A 27,998-nucleotide genomic window follows, 5' to 3' on the forward strand; every position below is an offset into this window, starting at 1 on the left:
ATGGCACACTCCTCTCACCCCTCTGGCTCGAGGGAGATGACGAATGGAGGGGGCCACCCGCAGGCAGGGGGCTCCCCGCGCTATGTGCAGAAGAGGCTGTACCAACCCATGGCCAGCAAGTCCTCCTCACCCATGGGCAGGGTCATCCTTATCAACGCACCTCTTGATGGTAAAGTCTCAGAATCACTACATTATAATCCTGCTTTAACAACTTGAACCCTATACATGTTGTTGACCGGAGTCCAACAGGGATCAGTACTAGCGCCCCCCCCGACCCCTTCTTCCCCTCTACACCAAATCTCTTAGCTGAAAATAGCCTATCTACAAACACGTCCCGTTCGTAGATCTGTTATTTCCGCAGAATATTTCGCCACACAATAAGGATGCAAGGGTTCAACCTCGAAGCTTTGTATATTTGCGTGCATGTTCTGTAGGTGGGGAAGACTGTGAGGACCTACATACCATAACAGTAGATAAGAGTCCAAACGGACGGCTGGGCTTCAGTGTCCGCGGGGGGTCCGAACACGGACTCGGCATCTTTGTGAGCAAAGTGCAAGACAACAGCTCCGCAGGTTAGCAGGATGCACGAGGGTGTGTGCACGTGTGTGTGTGTGTGTGTGTGTGTGTGTGTGTGTGTGTGTGTGTGTGTGTGTGTGTGTATGTGTGTGTGTGTGTGTGTGTGTGTGTGTGTGTGTGTGTGTGTGTGTGTGTGTGTGTGTGAGACTGTCTCTGTGGAGGCTTACAGTATAGTATGTGCTGCCTGTGGTGCTTGCATGCTTGTGGCTGTGTGTGTAGCTAGTGATCTGTTAGTGTTTATGTTGTTGGTTTACTGCAGTGGTTCTCACATTGACATTGGGTTTCAGGGAACCCCCAAGATGTCCATGAGAGGGTTCCAGGGGGGTTCCCCAGCTAAATGAGTTATATAGCGTCAAAAGCAGTTTAACCACTTTAAACCTATTGGCTATAGCCAGAGCTTGTAAATCTGCTATTTTCAAATAATCTTGGGAAAAAATGAGAACACATTCTAACACGAATAAAACATTTTAACAACACCAATCTTGTATGGGGGTCCCTGGCACAACATAGTTTCAGATGGGGGTCCGCAGCAAAATACAAATTAATTTGGGGGTCTTTGACATGAAAAAAAGTTTGAGAACCACTTGTTTATTGAGACATAGTACACATGCGTTCAGCGCAGTCTGGTCTGTGTGTGTGTGTGTGTGTGTGTGTGTGTGTGTGTGTGTGTGTGTGTGTGTGTGTGTGTGTGTTATAGTGTAGTGCTTATGTGGTTTTGTGTTGACCCTGTGCGTTCAGTGCAGGCTGGTCTGTATGTGGGTGATAAACTGGTGGAGGTGAATGGGGTCAACCTGGACAACATCACCATGAACAGCGCTGTGAAGGTCCTGACGGGGAACAACAGGCTCAGGATGCTGGTGAGGCGGGTCGGCAAGATCCCCGGCATCCGCGTCACCAATGAGAAGACCACATGGTAAGATGACATTATACTGTAAACCTCTAGGCGGAGTAGCTCCAGGGGTCCAAGCGGTCAGTGCGTCGAACACGTGTAACACTGCAACGCCCGCTGGTTCGATTCTGCCTGTCCTCTCTGCACACAGTAGAAAATTATCTGCGTTAATTTAACCATTCCGGCAGGGAAGTGTGGCTCAATTCCCCCCAATTTTTCAATATTCAATGTTTACATGTTTAAGAGTGAGAGAGACTTGTCCTAAATTAGCATTTGCTATTAGGAGTAAAACAAAGTTTGAGTTTATGAAAAATAAATGACCTTTTACCTTCTATGGTATACAGGTCAATTTTTACCCTTAACACACACAGTAACACAGTAACACAGTGTCACTATTTTTAATAATTCTTTTTTAAAGTGTGTTCTAATGTTAGTTATAGCTAGATCATTATCCATTGTCTTCATTATAGGAAATGTAATGAGTGAATTTTAAAAATGTTATAATTGAAAACAAGATATATTGATATATATATATAAAACCCTAACCCTAACCCAACATAATATTTTAAAAAGTGTTTACATGGATATGAATGCATAACAAGTCAGCTATGAGGTGGGAGAAAAAAATAAATGAAAATAATTATTTTTTGAGTATTTTGGGCTGAGTTAAATCACGGGCCAAATTTGACCCGCTAACACCAAAAGTGTATGCAGGTTTCTAAGACAATGCAAGGGTTAACATAGTGGTATAGTATATGTATGTAGGGTGGATCTAATGTACTGGTATACGTTGGATCTAATGTACTGGTATACGTATGTAGGGTGGATCTCATATACTGGTATATACGTATGTATAGGGTGGATCTGATCCACAGGCGGATGGTGGTGGAGGAGAACGGTTGCGTTACGCCGTCAGATGCAAGTTCAGACAGCGCCCTCCGCAGGACCGTTCATCTCTACACCACGCCTGAGGACCGCCACTGTTTGGGCTTCAACATCAGAGGAGGAAGAGAGTTTGGCCTGGGCATTTATGTATCCAAGTATGTACCATCTATGTACTGTATCTATATACTGTACTGTATGCATGTACCATACCATGTATCTAAGTATGTGCCATACGGTATATTATGTATCACTTTCCATGTTACCAGTTTACTCTCAAGTCATTAGTGGCTTTGTTTTCATTTGAGCTTGCGTTCAAAGCAGCAGTTCAAATGCCTATTAGAAGGACCTGTGAGACTGTGTGTGAGTGTGTGTGTGTGCACGCGGGCGCGTGTGCGTAAGTGCCTTGTCTTGTCTTGTAATTGTCTTGTATTGCCTTCTCTTCAGGATGGACCCCGGTGGGCTGGCTGAGCAGCATGGCCTCAAGATGGGTGACCAGATCCTGGCAGCCAACGGGGTGAGCTTTGATGACATCACCCATTCCAATGCAGTTGAGGTCCTGAAGAGCCACTCTCACGTCGTGTTGGCCATCAGGGTGAGAAGCCATGTTGCATGTTTAGTAGGGTGTTTGTTAGACTGTTGTATGTTTAGTAGGGTGTTTGTTAGAATGTTGTACTGTATGTTTAGTAGGGTGTTTGTTAGAATGTTGTACTGTATGTTTAGTAGGGTGATCCATTCTGGGCGTAGAGCAGACACTGAAATGCATACTGTATGTGTGTGTGTGTGTGCAAATTAGTTAAGTAAGTAAGTAGGTCAAGTGGCTTATTGTCTGTATCAGCCGAGGAACGAGATCATCTATCCCCTTTCAATACATGCGCTATTCCCCTGAGAGATGCATTGCTTAGGTGGAGCGCCACACCTGCCATCAGCTCCCGGTACTTACCGCACGTGTTAGTTACCCAAGCCGTGGTACTCACATCCAGTGGAGGAAAAAGTACTCAATGTTTTCACTTAGGTAAAAGTATTAATACTGCAATGTAGAAAGTTACAGGTAAAAGTTCCGTAATCAAAATATACTTGAGTAAAAGTACAAAAGTAAGTGTCAAAATATACTTAACTGTTTCAGTGCCAAGAGTATTTTCATAAAGTACTCCCCCAGTGCCAGCAATTTGCGTTTTTTTTAATTTTTTAATTTTGTAATTTTTCATTCAAATAAATGATCTGATTGGGTTTTTAAACCCATAATACAGTTCTATCAGTAGAGAGCAACAAATCGACACATTGATGATCTCGCTGGCTCACTCGCCCCCTCCCAAACAGGCTCACGTCATATCCGGTCATAACCGGATGTTGACATTTTTGACAATCGTTGATCGGGCTAAATTACGATGTGATACACGACTACGATGACTGATCGTCACCCAGACCAAAGAGAGTAGACGTGGACCTCTCCGTTTGTTTTTTATACCGTGTGAAAAAACGTGACTTTCCCTATTCTGGCCAAAAATGATCGCGGGAAAAAAATTAGAACCGGAAACGGAATCTGCGTCATGAAACCGGAACCCAATGAGTCTGAAGGAGTCAGGAAGCGAAAGTGATCATGAAAAATAAACAGCATAGCGCGACCACAGTCAAAAGTAAAAACTCGGGATTTCTCGTGCTGGCACTGAGGGTACTTGGGAAAAACTCGGGATATCTCGGGCGTGGCACTGAGAGAGTTAAAGTACAAAAGTAAAAGTACTCATTATGCAGAATGGCCCATTTCACACGTCTTCAAATGTATAAAACGTCTAAAAATCTTTTGAAAATATCTGATCTACAAGCTTACAATGTGTCGCACCGTGACACATTGTGAGCTTGTAGATCGGCTATTTTCAAATGGCCAAAATGTATATAGGGCTGAAGTGGATAATGTATGTTTTGTAATGATAATCACAATCTAAAAAGTAACTAAAGTTTTCTCTGAGATGTAGTGGAGTAGAAATAAAAGTACAGAAAATTGGAAATACTCCAAAAAGTAGAAATACCTCAAACTTAAGTACAGTACTTGAGTACATGTATGTAGTTACTTTACACCACTGCTCACATCTCTGTGAGTACCACGTGTCTGTCCAAAGGTGAGTGCTGTACCGATTTGTGTACGAGCTACCGTACACAAATGACCGGATATGGAAAGACCTCTAGATCGGATCACACACGGTCAATTTGGAACAAAAACCTGGCTTTCCACCGCGTGGAAATACCCGGTGACGTGAGGTTAGTAGGGTTTCTCACTTTCTACGCTGCCCTCCAGCTGCACTGGCAGGGAAGGTGAAAGTCAATTCCTTCCATTAAGCAGGCACGGAGTCCACCTTCCTGCCCTTACATCGAGGACATGCCCAGGTAGATGCTAGCCTGGTAAACCCTCCCTCCGGAAATCTCATTTCCATTCTCCTGAAATCAAATGGAAATGAGATTTCCGGAGGGAGGGTTTACCAGGCTAGGTAGATGCTATTAGAGAGTATGAATTATCGGTTCATTTTTACACCCCTGAGTAAATTAAACAATCTGCTGTGTGATTAAGTACTTTAGTGGTATACATACTAGGTTTAATTGACGGGGCGCTTTTAGTGCTCCGAGACATTAATCATTGTCACAGAGCCTTAATCAACATGGGCACTTTAAGGGGAGTGAGACAGTATTAGCCTGCATAGCAAAGCAGACCGCTGGAGTCCAGCCCTTGAATTCCTTGTATGTATGCGCGTGTTTTGAATGTGTGTGTATACGTGCAAGGTTGCACCACGTATCATCTTTTGATACAGCAATTGTGTGTGTCTGTGTGCGTGAGTGCATGCGTGTGTGTGTGTTGCACGTGTGTTTGAGTGTGTAGCGTTCGCGCGGACATTCCTGCGTACTCATTTTACTCCTCTGATCTCAGGTTCCACGTGTGAGAAACAGCCAGGCACAACGTTCATTATTCAGCGGCAGTCGGGGATCAGGTTATAATCAGCAGAAACACTTGTTTTATGTGTTTCCCCAAACCCACGTTAGAGCCCATAATGGCTCAACATCACTCGGCTTCGGTTACTAAACGCTGACACACACCTGCTCAGCTGAAACCCTTGATGAAGCGAGGGGCCTTAGGAGTGACATTGACCTTTGACCTTAACCACATGAACCCTGGCGTCCGGGGGGGGGGGGGGGGGGGACGTTCTGCAAAAATAGGAAGGACCACAATGGAAAAAGCCGTGGAGCTTTTTCTGTGTCTCATCCTTTTGACAGTACAAATATATGGTCATGTATATGCATTTTTGTGAATAAAAGAAAGAAAGAAAGAAAGAAAGAAAGAAATCAATCAATCAATGAAATTGCAGATCTACAAACTTGGTTTAAGTGGTTAATTAGTGTGATGTGTGCATTTCAGCTCAAATTATGTTACAGGACAACCCAAACTGAATGACAGAGAAGATTCTGTCTGACACGTCTTTCTCTGCCTTCCCACAATTCCCATGATGCATTTGGCAGGTCAAGCGGTGGCCTGGCACGCCTATTAAGGTCTACGGTCAACATTACATAAGATCGCGATTTCTGCATAAACAAAGCGGACAAGGATAATAATGTCACGACTGCGCAGAGGGCATGCTAAAAACCAAAATAACAAATGTACAAGCTCACATGTTGGATCACGTGGTGTGAGATGTAGATGTGTTATTTTCACTATATACAGATAAGATAAGATACAGATAAGATTTTGTCTCTAATGACATGACCAAAACAGGGATGCCAGGTTGAAAGTGATGAAGCACATTTTCTGTATGCTACTGGCAAGGGCATAATAGGCATTTTTGTTTTATTTTTATGGTTTGTGCACGAACGTGTAACCCAGTCCCACTCTGCCCCTCCCCATCTCAGTGAGTACAATAAGGTCAGCCAAGTCCCCAAGGTCCAGAAACTAAAAACAATTACATCAAGGTTATGTTTACGTTAGTCTCAGTGCTATGGCAAATTCCTGCAACATTTCATGAAAGTTGAGCAAGTGATTTGTTGAGCTTTAAAACTTAAAGCTGCACTATGTTTTTTTTGCACAAGAGACCCGGGTTAGAATCCAGGGCAGAATAGGAACGTTACAGAGGGTAGCTTTAAGTATGTGTAGCTCCTGAAGTGATGCATTGATTATAATAAAGGCTATGATGATGTTGACTATCCAATGTTGTTAATGCATTTCATTGAAATAATGATATATCCCAACAGGAGGCCGGACGATACCCTGCATATAAGGAGATGGTGGCAGAGTACAGCTGGCTCAACCAATGTATGTCCACAACAACAATAATCACAAACGATAATGTTACATATAGCATACACTAGTACAGATGACTTATGTTCTCAAACAGATGATAACACACATTAGAACTACTGTAACAAGAAGGGATTAAAACTTACAAAGATATTAAAAACCTGACCAGTTTTTTTGGAATTTAAGGAGGAATAAGTGGAATTCTAGTTTCCCATTACAAGTGCACGTGTTGTTGTGCCGTTTGGCAAATCGTACAAAAAGTAGAACACCGGTCACATGGGTCCAACTTATACTCAGACTGTCATTTTCTCCACAGACGTCTAATTCCCTCTTATTTCAATTTGATATGATTGGGTCTGGAAATAGTGGGGGATTAATTTGGAGTGTGCTCAAAGGCAGATCAGTCGTCTGGAATGAAGCGTGACCTGACGTCTGGGTCGCTGGGTCTGTTTATTCCTGAACATAGAGTCATTTTGGGTCACATAAAAAAGAATGGAGGGGGAAAAAATCATGTGGAATCATGTGGAACTCGGGGTCCACATGGAAACAGCGTGGCTCTCAGACTTCATGTTTCAAGCCTGTGACATCAGTCATCTGTGTCAGTCGTCAATCTATGACATGCTCCAAATTTGGGCAAGGTTTCAACCCTGATCAGTGTCCCTTTGACTTCCAATATAAAATGACAGTTAAAAAAATAAATTGGTTTATGGTGCCCACTGCTCAAACCAGTGGAACTAGAGGTGCATTATACATTCTTATAAGTGTTAAATAGCATTATATTCTGATAGCAAGCATTGCTTTGTTCATTAACAGGGGTCTCCCTGTCTCTGCAGCTCTTTAGTAAATTTGATCCGATCAGGAGAGAAAACTCAGGATATAGATTAAAGTGGAATTGGAAGTGATGACACAAATAAGTGAGCAGGCAAAATTGGAGGACTAATTGAACCTGATAGATGGGTACTTCTGATTGGCTGAAATTGGCAAACCCACCTGAACGTTTATTTTCATTAAAGAGCTGTAGAGACGGGAAGACCCCTGTTACTGAACAAACACTCTAGTCTATAATATAGCAATGATTGCAAGTGGATTTTTTTTTTTACCAAACAAATATCACTTACACCACCTTCAGGTGTCATTCAGCACCATTGAGACTTTACTCTCTGCGTATCGTTGTAACTATTTCTTTGAGGCTATGTATTGTGATCAACAATGATAACATGTCTGTTTCATAACGTATTTGTCTTGAGTTAAACACTATTATGATTCATTTATTTACAATCTCCTTTTATTTTGTTGTAAGGGCCTTCTCCTTCCCCATCCCCAACAGTGGCCAACGGGGGTCCTGGGTCCTCCCCACATGACTCCTGCTCCTCTGTCTCCTCCTTGTCTTCCGGGACCCCACTGAGCTCCTACAGTGGTCTCTCCTTCCCCCTCGTCTTCGGCTCCGACATGGTAGAAGACGTCGACATCGCCACAGAGTAGGTCTTTTTTTCTTTAAACCCTTTTGCTCTTGGGGGAGCATAGGTCGTTGATGAATTTCTTCCAGCTGGTTCGGTGTTGGGCGATCTTCTCCGCTTCCTTCCAAGATGTTCCTTTTTCCCTGAGTTCCGCCTCGACAGACCTTTTCCAGCTGTTTCTGGGTCTTCCTGGTTTTCTTTCCCCCTGAGGGTTCCAGGTGAAGGCCTGGCTGGTTGTGTTTGATTGATTGATTGATGTACTTTTATTTAGTAAGACATGAGAATCACAGTACATGGAAGTACAAAATTCACAATACAAGGTCTACTAAACTGGAAGACTCAGTTAAGCACGCAGCTTGTTTAAGATGAGAACCCCATGCACACAAATCATGATGACATATAAGAGACAGACAGATATACACACTACTATACAGAATGTCATACAATCAGCTTTCAGGTTACTGGTATGAAGAGAGAAAAAATGTATATACAAAAGAGGAAAATGAAAGAGGGGGTGGGGGGGTGGGGGGGGGGGGTAGGTTAAGACTTAGACAGGGGCCATTTTCGAATTGCAGCCTCCTGAAGGTGTATCTTTAGGGCAGTTTTGAAAGTGATTAGGGTTTTACACTCCTTTACTCCTTTTGGTAGGGCATTCCACATTTTTGATGAATAGCATGAGAACGAGTTAATTCCCTTAGTTGAGCCGAATCTGGGTTGAACATGATTTGTGGAGCTGTTGGAGGATGGTTTCCTTAGGGTGTGCCCAATCCAGCCCCATTTCCTGCGTTTAATTTGGGTTTCGATTGGTTCTTGTTGTGTGGTTTGCCAGAGCTCTTCAAATCAATATCACGATTATTTAACACTTTGGCCTTCAGTACTAGTAATGAACGATTGTTGTTTGTTTGTTTAAATAGCAAAAAAAAAAATCGGTTATAAAAGAAAATACATTAGAATTATTTTTGCGTCGATTCATTGATACAGTATATAAGAAATACAATTATATATGTATATAGCTTCTTGATTATTCGATTAACCTACGGTCATTGGTTCTAGATGTGGGTTTTGATGTGTTTCCGGTTAATTGCCCAGGCCTACCACAGAGGACCGTTCTCGACCCAGCAGTGCCAAGTCTACCAAATCTTCCAAATCTACCAAGTCTAAAAAGTCGACCAAGACTACCAAGTCGACCACGGACTCGGCCATGCAGACCGACCCCTTCCCCCCAGACTACCCGGACCAAGCCTCGCCTCGCGGCTCACAGAGCAGCTGGCCAGCAGTAGCCACAGGAAGCGGTCGGACTGTAGGCGCCACGGTGCTGCTGAAGGACACGGTGGTGCACGGGAAAGGGGAGGGCCCCAGGGAAATGGGAGGAGCTCGAGAAGGAGGGCGGGGCAGGTCGAGGACGTTGTCGTCTTCGGGCGACCGAGAGAGTGCGAGAGACTCCACCCCCAAGACGGCGGAGGCGCTGATGGAACTGAGCAAATCACGCAAGCCAATCGGACGCTCCCAGAGTCACATCACTGACACAGGTGAGAATATGTCAGGCACACTGGAATGAAAAGGTCTGTCTGTCTGTCTGTCTGTCTGTCTGTCTGTCTGTCTGTCTGTCTGTCTGTCTGTCTGTCTGTCTGTCTGTGTGTCTGTCCGTCCATCGCATATCTTGAGAGCCATTCATCCGGTCAACTTCACCTTGGGTAGGTGAGCAGGCCTGGCGGAGATCTGCGTTTTTTCTGGTATCATGATTTATGGCATTGCTTTAAAAGTATGAATATTGCAAAAAATCCCCCTGGAGAATCCAGCATTTAATTAAATCTCAGACCAATGAAAATCTGGGCTCCAGGGAAGTCAAATGTGCTTTGGTGATGGGAAGCAACAGGCAGTTGATCAGATAATGACTCCTTCAGTTCTCTGGTCTTTCCAAGAAATAAACAAGAGTGTAGTACAGTATATGTCAATGAATTAATCTCCACACAGAATTAGTCTGAGGGCATAAAACCAGAATGCTGGCCTTTATCCTCACTCTCCATACCTCGGTGAGAGTTAAATGAGAACGAGTGTAAAGAAAATTCCATCTATTCCTTCACAGGGCCGGTGAGTTATGATTCTTTCTTCAGCAATTTATCTAGTGCTACCATACCTCCAGGAACGGGGCAGGGGCTGTGGGTAAGGTCCAGGGTTGATTGGATATTTGTTATATAAGCTAGAGCTGCTGCCCTCAATAGATCAGAGTGCGAGCAGACTGGCGTACAGCTGCAATCCATCAGTATTACTGTGTTACGTTTCATGGTGCAGGATTTACTGCCGTCAAACAGGGAACCTGACTGGAAGAGAAATGAACAGTCGGCACCCATCGGAAGGTGCGTGTATCATACCGATGCTATTGATGACCAAAAGCATGGAACCATGCTAAAAAGAGGAATAAATCATGGTTTTGGCAACACACGGGCGCCGATAACACAAAATGCCTCGTTCTTTATTACAGTGTAAATGTCTCAACAACATCGACTGTAAAATTTTGAACAAAGCAAAGTGTAATGGGTAGCAAAGATGACACTGATGCTCGCACTTGATTTGCTCCATCATCCAACTTCACCGAAACAATTGTTCATCCTCTGAATGATAAAGTTATCCTTGCATTGCACAGCAGGGGTGGCAAGTAAGTATTACTCCACTACATCTCAAAGGCAAATATTGTACTTTTACTCCACTAATTATTTGAAAACTTGAGTTACTAGTTACTTTGTAGATTTTGATTATTATTACAAAACCACTTCAGACCTATAGAGTATATATACTTTGGGAATGTGAAAATAGCCAATCTACAAGCTCACAACGTGTCGCTTTGTTATGGGTTGTGAGATTGTAGATCTGCTATTTGCAACTGATTTTTATACATGTTATACATGTGCAAACTTGTGAAATGGGACCTTCTGCATAATGACTACTTTCACTTTTGGTACTTTAAGTACATTTTTATGCCAATACTTTTGAACACCGACCTTGTACTTATAACAGACTATTTCTACAATCCGGTATTGATACTTTTACTTAAGTAAAACAATTGAGTACTTCTTCCATCACTGCTGCACAGTGGCTGAGTAGAGGTCATCATAGAACAAATGCTGGTATTGTTGTTGTTTTCCCTCTCCAGAGGCCAAGCAGAAGAAGAAAAGACAACAGAATGACAAGAGCACGGAAGAGGGGCAGGTCAAGGTGCAGCGCTCCAGGACATTTATGGAGCGCCTGTTTAAGAGAGACCGTAAGGAGAGGAGTCCCTCCAAGTCCCCGTCCCGCCACGCTGACAGAGGTGTGGTGCACCCCAGCAGCCAGTGTACCCCAGGGGTTATTGTAGTTAACTAAAACTAATGAAATAACGAAAATTTGAATAAAAAATGTAAAACATTTTAGTTAATTGAAAATACAAACAAAAAAATCTGAAATGGTTTTGTGCATTTATAAAACTAACTAAAATCATAAAAGAATACAGAGAAACTTATGTCCTTAGTTTGTCTTTGTCAAAAATAAAAAAGAATAGCACTTCTAATAATAATAATAGTTCATTTTATTTATTTTGCACTTTACATTTGAAACAAATCTCAAAGTGCGAAGATCTCACTATGCTTTGTGAGCTTATACTGTAGATGGCCTTGTTGAATTGTGCTTTTGACTAATTCATATTACAGTACGAACCTCTTCAAAAACTTAACAAAAATTGAAAACAAAACAAAACAAAAAAATTAAAATAAACGAATGAAAAAGGCTAAACTATGATAACCTCCCTCATTCTCCCCATCCTACTTTTCACATGTCCTGCATGGTCCTACATGTCAATGTCCTGTCTTTGGCACATTTAACCCATTAAGACCTGCATAAGGCCAGTTCTACAAATGCCTTCTAAACCAGTAGTTCTCACCTTTTTTTTTTGTGCCAAGTCCCACCAAATTGATATATATTTGACCGCGAACCTCCATCTGAAAATGTTTTGTGCCAGGGAGCCCCAGAAGAGAAGAGTTGTGTTAAAAAAATATCAAAATTATACATTTTTCAAACACTTTCAAGATTTTTCAAAAGGAAATAGCAGATAAAGCTCGCAGGACGGCACAAAGTGACACGCTGTGATCTTGTACATCTTCTATTTTTGAGAACCACTGTTCTAAACCACTGTTTTCTGAAAAACGTATGTTGCTATAAATATATAGCTAAAATCTAAAATGACACAGATGCTTTCCTGGTTTTAATTGGTTAAGCTGTGCCTTCGAACCGATGTTTTGTTTATTTCAACTTCTCAGACAAGGACAAGGGACGTCCAAAAGAGGCTGGTGGTGGTGGTGGTGGTGGGGTGAGGGGTGGCAGCCCGCTGCCCCGTCCCGACACCCTGGAACAGGTGGAGCTGATGGCCAAGAGGCTGCTGACCCAGGACGAGGTCACTGCAGTGATGAGACACTGTCAGAGGGTAAAGCCTCATTTGTGCCTCTTTGTGGGAAAAAGTCTGAGAAACTGTCGCGTGACAAGTTTGGGTCACGACAGAAAGTATGGGCTTTTAACCTCGAAAAAAGTGTCGTTGATGTTTAACCCATTAAGACATGAGGCCAATTCTACAAATGCCTTCTAAATCAGTAGTAGTAGTACAACTACGGTATGTGTATACCATATGTGTAACATAGTGGTAATATCTACATGCACTTTATGAGTTTACACCACTGATCAATTTGCCAATAAATAGGAGGTAAAACTGGCCAGTGGAGGGATTTTAATTTGAAATGACAGATACAGGAAGTGGTGATACTTGGCCAATGGAGTGTGGGTTGCGGCTAATGGGATTGGTGAGTATGACAGAGTAGCACCCAGTCAGTCAGTCAGTCAGTCAGTCAGTCAGTCAGTCAGTCAAACCCACACATTATTTCAGGTTTCTAGATGATATTTTTGGAGTTTTTGAGCACTCCACAGAGGAATTTGAGCAGTTCATCCAAATCCTAAACACACATCATGCCTCAATAACAGTGAAATATGTCACTAACAAAGAACATATTGACTTCCTGGATGTGACAGTCTTCAAAGGAAAAGACTTCAATACCACCGGCAAACTGGATTTAAGGGTATTTTTTAAGGAGACTGATACACATGCATTGCTCCACAAAACTTCCTTCCACCCAACCCATTGTTTTGCAGGAATAGTCAAGTCACAGCTCCTACGTTTCAAGAGAATCTGCACACAAGCAGCAGATTTTGAAAAAGCCTACAAGACTCTGTTCACAGCATTAAGGAAACGTGGATATACAAGAACATTTCTCAGGAAAGCATACAACACGTTCCAGGAAGTGAAAATAAGGAATGAGAAACCCACACTAGCTTTAGTAACCACATTTTCTAGCCAAAGTTTACTGGCAAACAGAGCCATCAAAAGAAATTTTGAAAACAGGGGAGGGGACCTCTTACAGAACTTCAACATAATCTCGGCCTACAGGAGAAACAAAAACTTAAAAGACCACTTGGTCCACAGCAAATTGAAACCATGGAACCAGGTAATTAGGACAAGGCCTAACTACTTTAGCCCAAAACAAACTGTTAAAAACAGGACAAACAAAAATATAATTATCCTAAGACAGAACATCACATACAACACCAGAAATTGTGTTTATCTGATTACTTGCCAAGTATGTGGATTACAATATGTAGGAGAGACGAGCAACTCCATAGCAATTAGAATAAGCCAACATAAATATACCATTAATAATGAAAAGGATACCCATTTGTTAATTGTTCAACACTTTATGACACATGGAATTGAGGCTATAAAGGTATGTGGCTTGGAATACAATGACCGCTGGACAATTGGACAGAGAAGATTCCATGAAAAAGAATGGATCACAAGACTTAGCACAAAATATCCAGGTGGTTTAAACTTTTAAACTGCCCAACAGAACTGAAACCCTTCACAAATTCTCACTAAACTAAACAATGGAGTTGATCACCTACATCAAACCACATAGTTGAGTGGGAGATCTCATTGTTGAGTTGGTGAGAATATTAATGAAGACACATTGATACCAAGAGCCATCAGCAATTGGGCCATCAACAGGGAGCTCATTGTCTTCCAAAATGGAGGTGTGAACAGCAGAACTGTAGATATGCTAACTGGATTCCAAGCTTGTAACCTTTTAGCACCTATCCCTTAGTTATAAAATATAATGTAAACACATCTTTAACTGGAATTAAGAAAGAGTGGAAATAATTTTAAATCCGAGGGTCTGCGGTTACCATGACTCAGAGAATTGACGCCTCTGCCCTGCACAGTCAAACAGAAATCACAAACCTTTAAAACAGAAATAGTCTATGTAAGTTTAATTACACAGTCAGTGGGGCAAACGCAGTCCCCACCAATATTATTTACGATTCTGTGCTTATCGGTACATAACTCGGACGGCGCTGAGTCGACTAGCAGACCATCGGCCGGTCGCCGCGGGCACTCGCGCCTGGAGGCGCTCGGGCGCGACTCCTCGGCCTCAAGGTCTGCTGAGTCGGCGCGCCTCTGTCATGGTCAAACTTTATTTTAAATGGAACTCACAAAGCCTTAATAACATAAATAGTTTATGTAAGTTTAATTAATTGCAAAACATGACACCTCTTATTCAAAACAGATGGCGAATGCACCTTCTCTTTATAGGGCCTACACAGATAGTACCACAAACTACCTGTGAGGCCTCTTTGAATTGAATCTCATAGTCAGCAGTCAGTCAGCCAGCCAGTCAATCAGTCAGTTGAGACCTGTTTCTTCATTCAATGACAGTGAATTGAATGATTGGAATGAATCACACTCAGTACTTCTGGTTTCTCACCCAAGGAGCACAGAAGCAGCAGATAAAGATGATGAACAGTATTTGGACTTCTATTCTGCCCAGGTAGCTAAGAATAAGATAAGATAGCTTTATTTGTCATTTGTTTTCCATCTGCAAGCAGCGTTAAAAAAACCAAAATGATGTTTCTCCTAGTAAAAGACAGCAGAATTCATAAAAGAATAAAAACAAATAGTGCAGAAAATACTCTATCGATCTGAATAAAGAAATCCAAAAAAATAGAAGCATACCCATATAAAAACAAACTAAATGAATTTCAACCATAGAGTTCATTTAATGCATAGGAATGCATACCTCCCAAAGTTCATATACTATCTACTAGGGAGATTGGAATTCAAAAGTCTGATTGCCTGAGGAAAGAAACTGTTCCGCATCCTCTCCGTCCTGGCACTGATGCTCCTGTATCGTTTCCCAGACGGTAGAAGGGAGATCAGGCTGTGAGAGGGGTGGGTGGTGTCCTTGATGATGTTAGTATCTCCTCATGCATCGTTGTTGGCATATGTCTGCCAGGGATGGCAGCGAGGTACCAATACAAACAAAGGCTATCACTATCACTTGAAGTGCTCACCTCAGAGAACGTAGTGGCATTGTTCCTTTATAGGCTGGAACAGGACCAGACACTAAACTCTGTGTGACGGTGGCACTGGTGACACCAGAGGGATTTAGCGTGTGATTTATGAGAGAGGATCAGATATCAGTGACCATCTAATCCTTCTGTCTGTCAGCCACACTCACACTGACTGGTCACTCTGAAAGGAGCAGCTCAACTCGACCGCCAACACTGCATAACATATTAGACCCAATTAGAATACAAGTGGTAGCACTGTGTACCCATTAATGACTTGGTGGTTCTCAAATGTTTTTAATTTCAAGGACCCCCATAACTCAATAAGAGTGTAACAAATGGAACTAAATGGACCTGTGAGGGTCCATTTAGTTCCATTTGTTAAACTCTCAGTGTTACAGACCTGTAAGGGTCTATTTAGAACCCCCTCTAGGAACCGTGAGCGTCCGTGGAGACTTTTAACTTCACTAGAACATACATGTTTTTTTCTTTTTCAACCTGAGATCCAATATGAAAAGGTGTAAGCGCCGCATGTGAGTCACTCCAAAGTTGCTACAAACTGTTAACATTTTATTTGCACTCCTACTAGAATCTACAGTAGCATGTTTAGACGTAGTTTGGCAATTGCAAACATAACAATCCAACTATTTGTCTCTTCATTCTTATCTCTTATCTCTTGTCTCTGAAGTTTCTGTCAGACAATGTGATTGAAGACCTAGTACGCCCCCTTCTGGCAATCCTTGACAGGCCAGAGAAACTGCTACTGCTCAGAGACATAAGGTGAGCCGAGAGAGAGACTGTGTGTGTGTGTGTGTGTGTGTGTGTGTGTGTGTGTGTGTGTGTGTGTGTGTGTGTGTGTGTGTGTGTGTGTGTGTGTGTGTGTGTGTGTGTGTGTGTGTGTGCGTGTGTGCGTGCATGTGTGCCTGTGCGTGTGTGTGTAACTGTATCTTATCTCATCCTTTGCAGAATGCTGATCCCCCCATTTGAAACAGGCAGGTTTGACAGCATGGTGATGCCTTATGAACTGGAGGCTTATGACTTCCTGAAGACCCGCTCTGGTGAGGAGATATACATACATTATTATTCATTATAACATACTGAAGAGTCACACTGGTGAGAAGATAATATACATACATTATATAGGCAAGGCAAGGCAATTTTATTTGTACAACATTGTCAGATCAGAGCAATGGTCACCGAATTATGGTCATTTGAAAAAACCCATGAACAGCATTTGTGCCAAGTTTGGTGCGGATTGACACAACGACGCCTTGCGCTGCGAGGCGTTGTGAGCTTGTAGAACTGCAATTATTTGGCAAAGAGGTATAGGTGTAGAGGGGAAAAAATTGTTTAATCTGAAACACAATTTTATACAATATAGAGGGGGTCCCTGCTTCATCTCTCTCTCTCAGCTAGGCGGTCCTTGGCCTGCAAAATGTTGAAGACCCCTGTATTAGACCACAGACCCCCATTTGGTAAATCTTTCTCTGGAACCCAATCTACACTGTAAAATTAATTTAACCATCAAATAATAATGGAAAAAAGTGCACACTCTCAGAGTTACAGACTGGTTAAGGGTCCGTTTGGACCCCTGCTGGTCCCTGGACCTGAGAACCAAGTGGTCTAAACCAGTGGTTCTCAAACTTTTCAGGCCACGACCCAAATAATCACATTTGAACTGGGGACCTCCCAACGCTGACCAGCACTAAGAATTGTAAGAGTTGAGGCATTACATTGTGAAAATAGCCGATCTACATGCTCTTGTGAACATGTAAATCAGCTATTTTCCCAATATTTGCCTCTTTCTTTGGTAATATTTGACAATTTGGCCAATATTTGACCATATTTCTAGTATACGCTGTAGTTTGTTAATGACTTTTTGGTCTTATTTTATTTTTCATTTTAGACATTATCCTTAAATTGTAACTTTAGAAATGTGCAGATATTCTGCAAACACTTATACTGTATGTTGGTTTGTTTACTGTTGAGTGAAAAAACTTAGATGTAAGATTATTTGTCTATAAATCACTTAATGGCTATGCACTAAAATACATGCAATACATGAACCTAGTAGGTCGCTGAGATCCTCTGGCACTGAATGTTTAGAAGTTCCAACTGTCAGTGGTAAGAACATGGAGAGGCAGCTTTTAGTTTTTATGCCCCCACCAGTGTTGGAAAGTAACTAAAGTAATATGTAACTTAAAGTAATATTATTACTTTTTCCCAGTAACTAGTAACGTAACTAATTACTTTCACTTTTTGAGTAATATTATTACCTTTACTTTTTTTTCAAAAAGTAATTTATTACTTTTTTTATTAGAATACATTTTGTTTAATAAACAACAGAAGTTGTTCAAAGATTGTGTCTCATGATGAGTCATTATCTGTTTGAGCCCAGGTGTTTGAATTTGAATATTTTTTTAGGCAAAAAATACATGAAATACATTTCAAATACTTCCAAAAAAGTCCTTGCGGTCTTGTTTCCATTGAGGTCCTTAGGGCGCGCCCCCACCAAGAGTTGGCTGGCCGCTGATTGCAGAATCTGCCAATGCATTGTCAATGCAAATGCGTGGATTCTTGGAAAAAATCCGCAAGACCAGGAATCCACGCATTTGCATTGACAATGCATTGGCAGATTCTGCAATCAGCGGCCAGCCAACTCTTGGTGGGGGCGCGCCCTTAGTATTCAATTCATAGTCAAATGGTTTTCTGTAAGTTATGAATTCATACACAGTAAAAGTCTTAGTGTTAATATAATTGAAATGAGTGTACAAATAGAACCAAATGGACCCGTCATGTGTACAGAACACTTTTCAGAGTTAAATCAACAATGAGGATTTTACAATGTAGGCTGCAGAAAAGAGAAAAAAAACAACTGCTAATGTTGAAAATGCAAAGTCAGACTTTTGGGGAGAAAGGATGCAATTACTGGGGGCGAGAAAAAAAAAGTAACTAAGTAATAAGTAACTAGTTACTTTTGGCAGGGAGTAATAAGTAAAGTAACTACATTACTTTTTAAACAAGTAATATGTAATAAGTAACATATTACTATGTTGTAGTAACTATTCCAACACTGGCCCCCACACACTGGAACTCCCTGCCAGTCAATCTGAAAATGGCTGAATCAGTAGATATTTTTACATTTTATAATCTTTCTTTTTTTGTGTAAAGCATTTTATGTATGAAAGGTGCTACATAAATAAAGATCTTTGTCATTATCAGGGGACCACCCCAGAACCACTGGTCTAAATGAAAGCAGGTGTGTAAACACTGGTACAGAGGTGTGTGTAGCATCTTTGTGTGATTCTTTCTTTGCAGTGCACTCCCCAGCCCTGCGTTCGCCTCGTCGCGGAACCCCTCGACGGCACCTCATCAACCCTGTCCCAGGTGAGCTCAACACCGGTGTGTGTGTGTGTGTGTGTGTGTGTGTGTGTGTGTGTGTGTGTGTGTGTGTGTGTGTGTGTGTGTGTGTGTGTGTGTGTGTGTGTGTGTGTGTGTGTGTGTGTGTGTGTGTGTATATTAGCCAACAATTTGGCATCCATATTCTGTGCATGTCATTATAGGTGAACTGTGGCAAACTGAAACGCCTGCTTTTGCAGTCAGAATGTAACTCATGTTTCAGAAGCCTGTGCTGCAGCGCAGGCTTGCATTACATGTTTATGGCGCCCAGAAAGGACCGGCGGTGGTGGGTCTTTAGACAGGCCTGGGGCTGCTGCTTAAACAATACAGGGGGGACGCCTTTGAGCCTTTTCATAAGCTAGCTCCATTCAAGAGTCACAGAGACATTCCAACCACGCCTGTGGCTCGGAGTGACCTCAGCCGTCTCACTCTCTCCGGGGGTCACAGGTTAGGGGCAGTGATTCTAAAAGTTTCAAATTTCAAGGACCCCCCAGTTTGATATTGCATACTTTTGCCTATTTGATACAATTTCTATCTCTGGGTCCCCAATCCATACTGTAAAATCCTAACTGTTCATTTAACTCTGAGAAGGATAACTGTAACTCTCAGAGTTACAGACCGGTATTTCCTCAAGGACTGCTAGCACCCACAGACCCCACGTGTGTTAAGGGAGGATGGAAGGGGACGGGGCATTAACTGAGGAGGAGGTCAAAAGTTTTGACAGGCCTGCACTGTGGGATAGATAAGACTGCTGGGACGGCAGACATTTTTGTCCCATCTGGGAGTGACGCAACGAATAGGCTCTGTGCATACTGTAACTGTAGTCCAAGATTTACAGAAGGTGGCATACTGTATACCCGTTTCCTGTTCCGGTTCAGTTTCCCATAGCTTTGTTTGTCTGTAGTCCCTAACAACTAGGGACTACAGTTATGCACAGAACATATAGCTGAGATAGAGAGAGGTGAGAACATTTCAAAGCCAGAATGTTTTGTGTGTGTGTGTGTGTGTGTGTCTGTCTCTCTGTGTGTGTGTGTGTGTGTGTGTGTGTGTGTGTGTGTGTCTCTGTGTGTACGTGCGTGCGTGCGTGTACCTGTGTTCTGCATGTGTGTGTCCAGACTCTAGAGGTGGATTCCATCTCCAGGCAGTCCAGCAGGACAGGGACAAGGACCGTCAGCTGAATGAAGACCTGGAGAGACTGCGCAGGTCCGGCCTTCACACCGGCCATCTGTCCGCTTCACATGCCTTCACCCCTCTCTTGGACATACCCGTGGACAGTTACATCCCCTCCGCCCGGCCATCCCGCACGCCAAGCCCCTCGCCCTCCTCTCACAGAGAGTCCCCACGCGGTGCCCAGCGCGGGCGCCAACCGTACCGCTCCCCTTACAGGGAAGAAGACGGGGCGTCCCCGCACGACGAGGCTTCGCTGCTGTCCGTGTCAGACCGGGGAGACGCCACTCCTGAGCGGGGGAGGTCCCCCATGAGGAACGGCCACAGGAGACCCAGGAGGGGGGTGAGTCCGGACAGCGCGCACGGCAGACGGACGCGACAGGAAGAGGGGTACACGGAAACGAGCGTGCACGTTCCCTCTCAGCAACGGCCGAGGTCACCTCTGGTTGAGGTGCTGGAGCCCCACAGAGAACGTAGTCCGTCCGCAGTGGTCAGGAGCGTTCAGCAGGCACACGGACATTCGCAGGATGGTCACCAGCAGCAGAAAAGAGTCATCTTTCCAATCCAGCAGTACGAAATCAAAACGGTGACCATCTCCAAATCCAGACCGTCCCTTGGTGAGTGCTGAGAAGAATGCAGAAATATGTTTAGTTTAGTTAACTAGTTTAGTTATAATATACCCATATTCTGGATTGATTGATTGATTGATTCTCCCTTGCATGTTTTATTAACTGCCTACAGCAACAGACAGCACAGTATTGTAATGGGACTTGTCTGTGTGTCTGTTTGTCTGTCCATCCGTCTGTAAGTAACATAACTCCAAAACCAGAGGCCAGAAGACAGATTTTCATGTTACTTGGTGGGAATGATCAGTAGGCTACCCCAAAGAGATTAGACATTTTGGGGGTGGAAAGGTCAAAGTCAAAATCAAGGTTCAAAATTATATATTCAAAGTGTATTTCAGGAAAGGAGAGAGATGTTGATGCAGGCAGGGCATGCACTATAAACAATATAGTGTATGCTAATATGTCAATATTAACATTATTGTTCATGCATGCAGTAAACTAATCGTATCTATATGTAGCCTCCCATGTTCATTGCCTCACCAGTAGAGGTCAGGGCATCACTCTGTGCTGAACTGAACGAATTTAAAGCCTTTACGTCTTGACAGTTGACATGTGTACGATGTTCCCTGTGTGTTTACAGGTATCAGCATCTCTGGGGGGATGGAGTGTAGGATCCAACCCATGATAAAGATCCAGAAGATCTTCCCTGGAGGAGCTGCCTCCACCAGTGACGTCCTGAAGGTGAGCAGTGTATCTCAACCATCTGGCCTCAAGTTCAGAATGCAGACAAGTCATACTCATTCTGTCAGTGTGCAGACGCTTCTTAGCTTGTCTCATGTTAATGGCAATGGAAAGAAAGACGATAGCGAATTATCATCAGTGGTAATTTGTGGTAATTTGTGGTAATTGGGCCCGTGCTTCAGTGCCCTGAAGCACACAGCCCAATTACCATCAGTGTAATTTAGTGTAATCGGCGCAGGGTGCAATTAAGTCCTTAAAGGAGTTAAACAACAGTGTGAAACTTGTCCTTAGAAATGCTCCTTGACTTCGGTTCCTAAATTATTCAATGCTGTAAACTAAAAGGTATGAGAGCTGTTCATTCAGGTACAGTCATGTTTTGACAGACAGTCAGTAATTCAGTCAGTCAGTCAGTCAGTCGGTCTACTGTGCTGTGGTTATGAGTTATTCTTATACAGTAAGTGGCTGTCTATGAGCAGGGGGTGTTGGGGATGAGCAGAGAGCGTCTCAAGTGGCTCATATCTGTAATTATTAATGAGCTACATGGGTGCTGCTCCACTAATGTGTTGGTATATGTTGCCTCCATGCTGACATAACAGTCATCCACCATCCTGGCACGCACGCACGCTCGCACGCATGCATATTGTTGTTAGCGTTGTGGTCCTATATTCAATTAATCAACATAGCATTCAGAATTAACACAACATGTCATCAACAAATACAAACACTATACTGCATGTACAAAGGAGATGGTAAATTACATTTACCTCCCCTTGTGGTCTCCTGATAGATGTTTTTTAGGCCAGTTTTGAAAGAAACCAGTGTTTCACATCCTTTAATGGATGGTGTCAGCACTGTCAGGGCATCCCACATGTTTTGGTGGCACACACTCATTCAACAAAGCAGTCAAGCAATCAATACCACATTGGAAACAAGTGTTTCATTACGCTTCAATGTGTTATCATGGGTTTAAGTTATATTGTGATTTTACTTGTATATCTTTTACCAAAATCAAATCAAATCAAATCAAATCACGTCTTCACAGTTGAAAAGAGACATTAGATGTCACTCGGGAGGTTGGGATCAGGTGAAGGATTAAAATTCAAAGGTCAAAGTGCGTGACTGAGAGGACGAGACAACACAATGACCTGCAATAGTCGGTCAATGCAGGTCATTGTTTGTGTGCATGCAGTGCAGGTGTATCAGGTTTATCATTATACGTGTGGGCATGCATACATTTGTGCATGAGTGCATGTACGTGCGTATACATACATTAAGCGTGAGGGTTTCCTGACAGCTATAGCTATCAGGTGACAGCCTTTCCAAGGTCCTTGATGCTGACTAGCAGCGTTTCCCGAGCAATGGGAGGGGACTTTTGGGTTACAGTACATCATGTTACATACTAGCGTCACATCCAGGGGGTGTGCTTGTACATCATGTGACATACTAGTGCCATGTCCAGGGGGCTGACATGCATACTGGTTCCATGTCAGGCAGGTTGTACTATCTGCTCTCTGGCTGTGTGTTATCTCACACACGCCGAGTGCAGCAGGAAGTGAGAGCGCTGCACCCCGGTGTTAACACACATCCTGTCTCCTCAGACCCATACGATAAGACTAGCAGTTGAGTGAGGTGTGTGTGAGTGTGTGTGTGTGTGTGTGTGTGTGTGTGTGTGTGTGTGTGTGTGTGTGTGTGTGTGTGTGTGTGTGTGTGTGTGTGTGTGTGTGTGTGTGTGTGTGTGTGTGTGTGTGTGTGTGTGTGTGTGTGTGCTCCCTAATCTCTTGTTCACAGTTAAATGCATCTGTGCGATGCGATGTGAGAGTGCGGACTAGCCAACAGCAACTCAGGACTCCAGAATTGCTGCCCTCCACACCTTCTTGTCTAGCATCAGGGTCTTGAGCTCTGCAGTGTTAGCTCTGCTGTCCCACCACAGTGTGTCTACTTATGCATCTAAATCTTTTGACAGCTTTCACTCAATGGACTGCGGTTGGTCAGGGGTAGAGTGGCCGGTAGACCGGATGGCAACCGCGAGGTTACCAGTTCGATCCCGGGCTCCCCACAGTTAATGTCGAAGCGTCCTTGAGCAAGACTCTGAACCCCTAATTGTTCCCGATGAGCACGATGGTGCCTTGCATGGTTCCCTCCGCCATCGGTGTGTGAATGGGTGAATGTAATGCAATCTATGTAAAGCGCTTTGGATAAAAGCGCCATATAAATGTAACATTTACCATTTTATATACATATACAGATACGACAGCCGAACTCTTCACTCTTCCCTGATCTTTCCCTGAAAGTTGCCTGAGAAGCCACAGTTTCCCCCCCTATTCGTGCCTGATTTGCCTTTGTTTGAATGTACACCATTTCACACCTGTTAGTCATTTCGCACCTGGCAAATGCCACACTTTCTTCATTAAAAGTTGTATGTCGCATCTGTAGGCCTACAATACAACGCCACTGGTCTGATGAAATGCACACACGCACTGCAAGAGCTAAATCAAGGTCTAAAGGCTGGCACGGTCTAAGTCACTATTCTCCATTCTACCCAAACACCAGTCGTTTAACAGACACTCTTATCCAGAGCGACTTACAAGTGAGATCAAAATAAGCAGAGTAAACCATGAACTCTAGCTGTGGTGGAAAAAGTACTCAGATATGTTACTTAAGTAAAAGTATCAATACTGCAATATAGAAATACTTTACAAGTAAAAGTCCGGAATTAAAAATGCACTTGAGTAAAAGTACAAAAGTACTTAAAATGTACTTAAAGTACCAAAAGTAAAAGTACTAAAATGTTTGAAAATATCAGATCTACAAGCTCACAACGCGTCGCGATGCGACGCGTTGTGAGCTTGTAGATCGGCTATTTTCAAATAGCCTATGTATAAAATAGGGCTAAAGTAAAAATACCTCATATTTGTACTTAAGTACAGTACTTGAGTACATGTACTTACTACTTAGTTACTTTACACCACTGAACTCTTGTCAATAAACAACAAGGTCAATAGAGTGCAGAGAGAACAATGTACTGAAGTGCCTCAAAGAAACTATAGGATACCAGGTAAACAATGAACCTAGCATCTGTATAAACAACATGCTATCTAAATAACATTCTGTGCATTTGAAACTATGGGATACCAATGAAACCTATAGCATCTGTCTAAATAACATTTTGTACATTTGATTCAGAGAGTGAACACATGTAACCAAATGGACCTTTGCGGGTGGAAATAAAGTGAATAGGCAATCGATACACATTGAATACCAATTTTAGTAATTGGTCACTCTCTGAGTTACAAACACTGAGTGTTTTACTGTGTAGATAAAAGTGGATATAATGGATAAGAGTGAACAGGGAATAACTTTGAATGCCTGGAAAGGGAAAGGGACACACATGTAGGAGATATCTTAACAATGCCTGCTGGTGTGTGTGTGTGTGTGTGTGTGTGTGTGTGTGTGTGTGTGTGTGTGTGTGTGTGTGTGTGTGTGTGTGTGTGTGTGTGTGTGTGTGTGTGTGTGTGTGTGTGTGTGTGTGTGTGTGTGTGTGTGTTTTGAGCGGCTAACCTTCAGTGGGGTGGACAGTGCTGGCAGGTGCATCCTTGGCAACTGCTGATGACATCACACAGGAACTTCCTGTCTTCATGGTTCCATAGAATTCTGTTCCCCCCCTGCAGGAAACAATCAGCGAAAACGGATTGTTTTGTTGTTGAGTGAATGTGTGTGTGTGTGTGTGTGTGTGTGTGTGTGTGTGTGTGTGTGCGTGTGCGTGTGCGTGTGCGTGTGCGTGTGCGTGTGCGTGCGCGTGTGCGTGTGCGTGTACGTGTACGTGTGTGTGTGTTGGGGAGCAGTGGAGGAAAGTGCATTTACTCACATAGGCCTACGTCAGAATCAGAATAAACTTTATTGTCACATCACAGGTTTACAGGTGTAAAACAGTGGGTGAAATATATATATTTTTTTGTGCAAGCTCCATCGTTTTTGTTATTTCCATAAAATAAAGAAAGGGAAGCAGAAGAAGGGGGGGGAAGAGAGATCAACCAAAGAAACAAACAAATGATCTACATATTTACACATACTAGTACCTGAGGTAAGACATAAGCAGCAGATGTATACTGTACGTGATATGCTATGGACGTTAGTTAAGGTACGAGAAAAACTAAAGTCAGCGCATTGTACATGGGATTAAGGTGTCAGCGCGCGTTGACCGCATAATCCACATAAGGTAACTGACACTGGTATAATCCGCAGGTCTCCCGGCACCGGAGTGCCAGTGAGTTGATCCCATCTCTATAGGCAGACTCGTCATCGATGACAATCTGGCCTATCACTGTCGTGCCGTCCATGTACTTTATGATGGAGTCATGTGTGGCTGTGCAGTCATGCATGTGCAGGGAGTAGAGGAGAGGGCTCAGCACGGATCCCTGGGGGTGCTCCAGTGTGTTGAGGGTCAGGGGGTCAGATGTGATGCTGCCCATTCTCACCACCTGGTGTCGGTTTGACAGAGAGTCTAGTATCCAGTCGCACATGCTTGGGTGTAGCTCTAGGTCTCTGAGCTTTGTGTCAAGCTTTGCTGGGACAATGGTGTTGAATGCTGAGCTGTTGTCCACAAACAGCATGTGTCCTTCAGCCGCTTGTTATCCATGTGCGAGATGACGGTGTAGAGAGATGTGCTTATGTAAGATTTTGAGGTACTTTTTCTTAACTTGCATACAGTACGTCAACTTTTCTTTGCTTTATACTTCCTACCCCAGTACATTTCAGAGACAAATATTGTACTTTTTACTCCCATACATTTGTTAGTTACTTTGTTGATTTTGATTATGAAAACATACATAAACCAATTAAGACCTATTTTATACTTCATCTATTCAAAAATAGTCGATCTATATGCTCACAACAAGTAGCAATGGGACGTGTTGTGAGCTTGTAGATCAGCTATTTACACACACTGGATTGCATAATTCTATTACTATTTTTAAAAGTTTTATATAAATACGAAAAACTTATAGAAGAAAGAAAAAAGTATAATATAATGGCAATACTTTATTGGTACTTTAACTCAAGTAAACTTTTAAAAACAGGGACTTTTACTTACGTAACAGAGTATTGCTATGGTTTTGTACTGCTACTTTTACTACCATATAAATTGAGTATTTCTTCAATTCTTCCTCCACTGCTGGGGAGTGTGTGTTTCTGCGTGGATGTACTTATTCACCAACCTTGTGCTGACGGTGAGGTTTTATGTGTGTACAGTCCTCTTCAGTGTGAATACATTAAAGTAATGGGAGAGGCCCGCTTCTCTCTGGCATAAATCAGCTAAGAGAGGGAGAGAGATGTTTCACTTCAGATTTATGGAAGCCGTCTCCCATGTTGTTCTATGAACAGATGGATGCCTATAGTGTGGATGAAGAGAGACAGAAGCAAAGGGAAGAATTAGAACGAGTGGAGACACACGCCGTTACGGTGAAGATTAACCCATTCAATCCGGGAACGCATCTGTGTCATTTGGCTATTCAAAAATAGCAGATATACAAGCTCATAGCGCGGCGCCGCTATGAGCTTGTATATAATTGAGATGATATATAGCAACATAAGTAAAAAAAAAAAAAAACTGTTAGGATTTAGAAGACATTTGTAAGAACCCCCAGAAGCAAAGATTTGAGTTAAAAACGTTCGCTTAAAAAATAATAATATATATATTCAAAGATTTGCACACATTTTCACGATACAAAAAAAATAGCAGATCTACAAGCTCATTGCGCGGCACTCGGTGCCACGCTACGAGCTTGTATATCTGCTATTTTTGAATAGTCAAATTAATCTAATGTCTTCTAGGTCTTAATGGGTTAAAGAAGAACTGCTTTTTTGATGGGGAGTAAATATCACCTCATCATGGCTTGTTTATTCTTTTCACAGCCGTACGAGCCTACCAACTGTCTACATGTTTATGTGGACAGATACTAGGTTCATTGATTACCTGGTATCCTATAGTTTCAAATGTACAGAATGTTCTTTGGATAGCATGTTGTTTATCTGGTATCACAGCCTCTCTGATGCCCTACAACACGGTTCTGCAATGTATTCATGTGATTAGCTACAGTACCTTGTTTATTTATGTGATTAGCTACAGTACCTTGTTTATTGACTAGAGTACAATAAACACTTGTAAGTCACTCCGGATAAGAGCGTCTGCTAAATGCCTAAATTGTAAATTGTATACATTAGTATTACAGTATGATGTACCGAATATATGTTGATATTACCCTATAAGGTGTACTGTGTGTGTGTGTGTGTGTGTGTGTGTGTGTGTGTGTGTGTGTGTGTGTGTGTGTGTGTGTGTGTGTGTGTGTGTGTGTGTGTGTGTGTGTGTGTGTGTGTGTGTGTGTGTGTGCAGGCGGGGTTTGAGCTGGTGTCCGTGGATGGCGAGTCTCTGCAGGAAGTGAGTCATCAGCACGCGGTGGATGTGATTCGCCGAAGTTTCGGCAACAGGGCCAAAGACTCAATGATGTTCGTGGTCAAGGCCCCCAAGGGCCCCAGCAGCACTCCCAGCACTCCCAGCACTCCCAGCACTCCCAGCACTCCCAGAAGCCCCAGAGGTCCCAGGGAGCCCCTGTTGACAACATGAGGAACAG

General features: G+C 42.8%; 1 protein-coding gene across 1 annotated transcript; it reads left to right on the top strand.

The window, feature by feature from the left end:
• Nucleotides 1-27,991, top strand: pdzd7a (PDZ domain containing 7a; the record flags this gene model as incomplete). The annotated part of the gene is made up of 16 exons (XM_080449742.1): nucleotides 1-169; nucleotides 435-572; nucleotides 1,315-1,489; nucleotides 2,323-2,505; nucleotides 2,795-2,942; nucleotides 6,578-6,638; nucleotides 7,951-8,101; nucleotides 9,170-9,609; nucleotides 11,232-11,411; nucleotides 12,370-12,533; nucleotides 16,188-16,279; nucleotides 16,466-16,557; nucleotides 18,818-18,886; nucleotides 20,014-20,682; nucleotides 21,272-21,372; nucleotides 27,761-27,991. The coding sequence occupies 16 exons, from the start codon at nucleotides 1-3 to the stop codon at nucleotides 27,989-27,991; spliced, it is 3,063 nt and encodes a 1,020-aa protein (XP_080305868.1).
• Between the last annotated feature and the right edge of the window lie 7 nt (nucleotides 27,992-27,998).

Source organism: Gymnoscopelus braueri, assembly GCF_963280865.1.
Source record: "Gymnoscopelus braueri genome assembly, chromosome: 14".
Classification (NCBI taxonomy): domain Eukaryota; kingdom Metazoa; phylum Chordata; class Actinopteri; order Myctophiformes; family Myctophidae; genus Gymnoscopelus; species Gymnoscopelus braueri.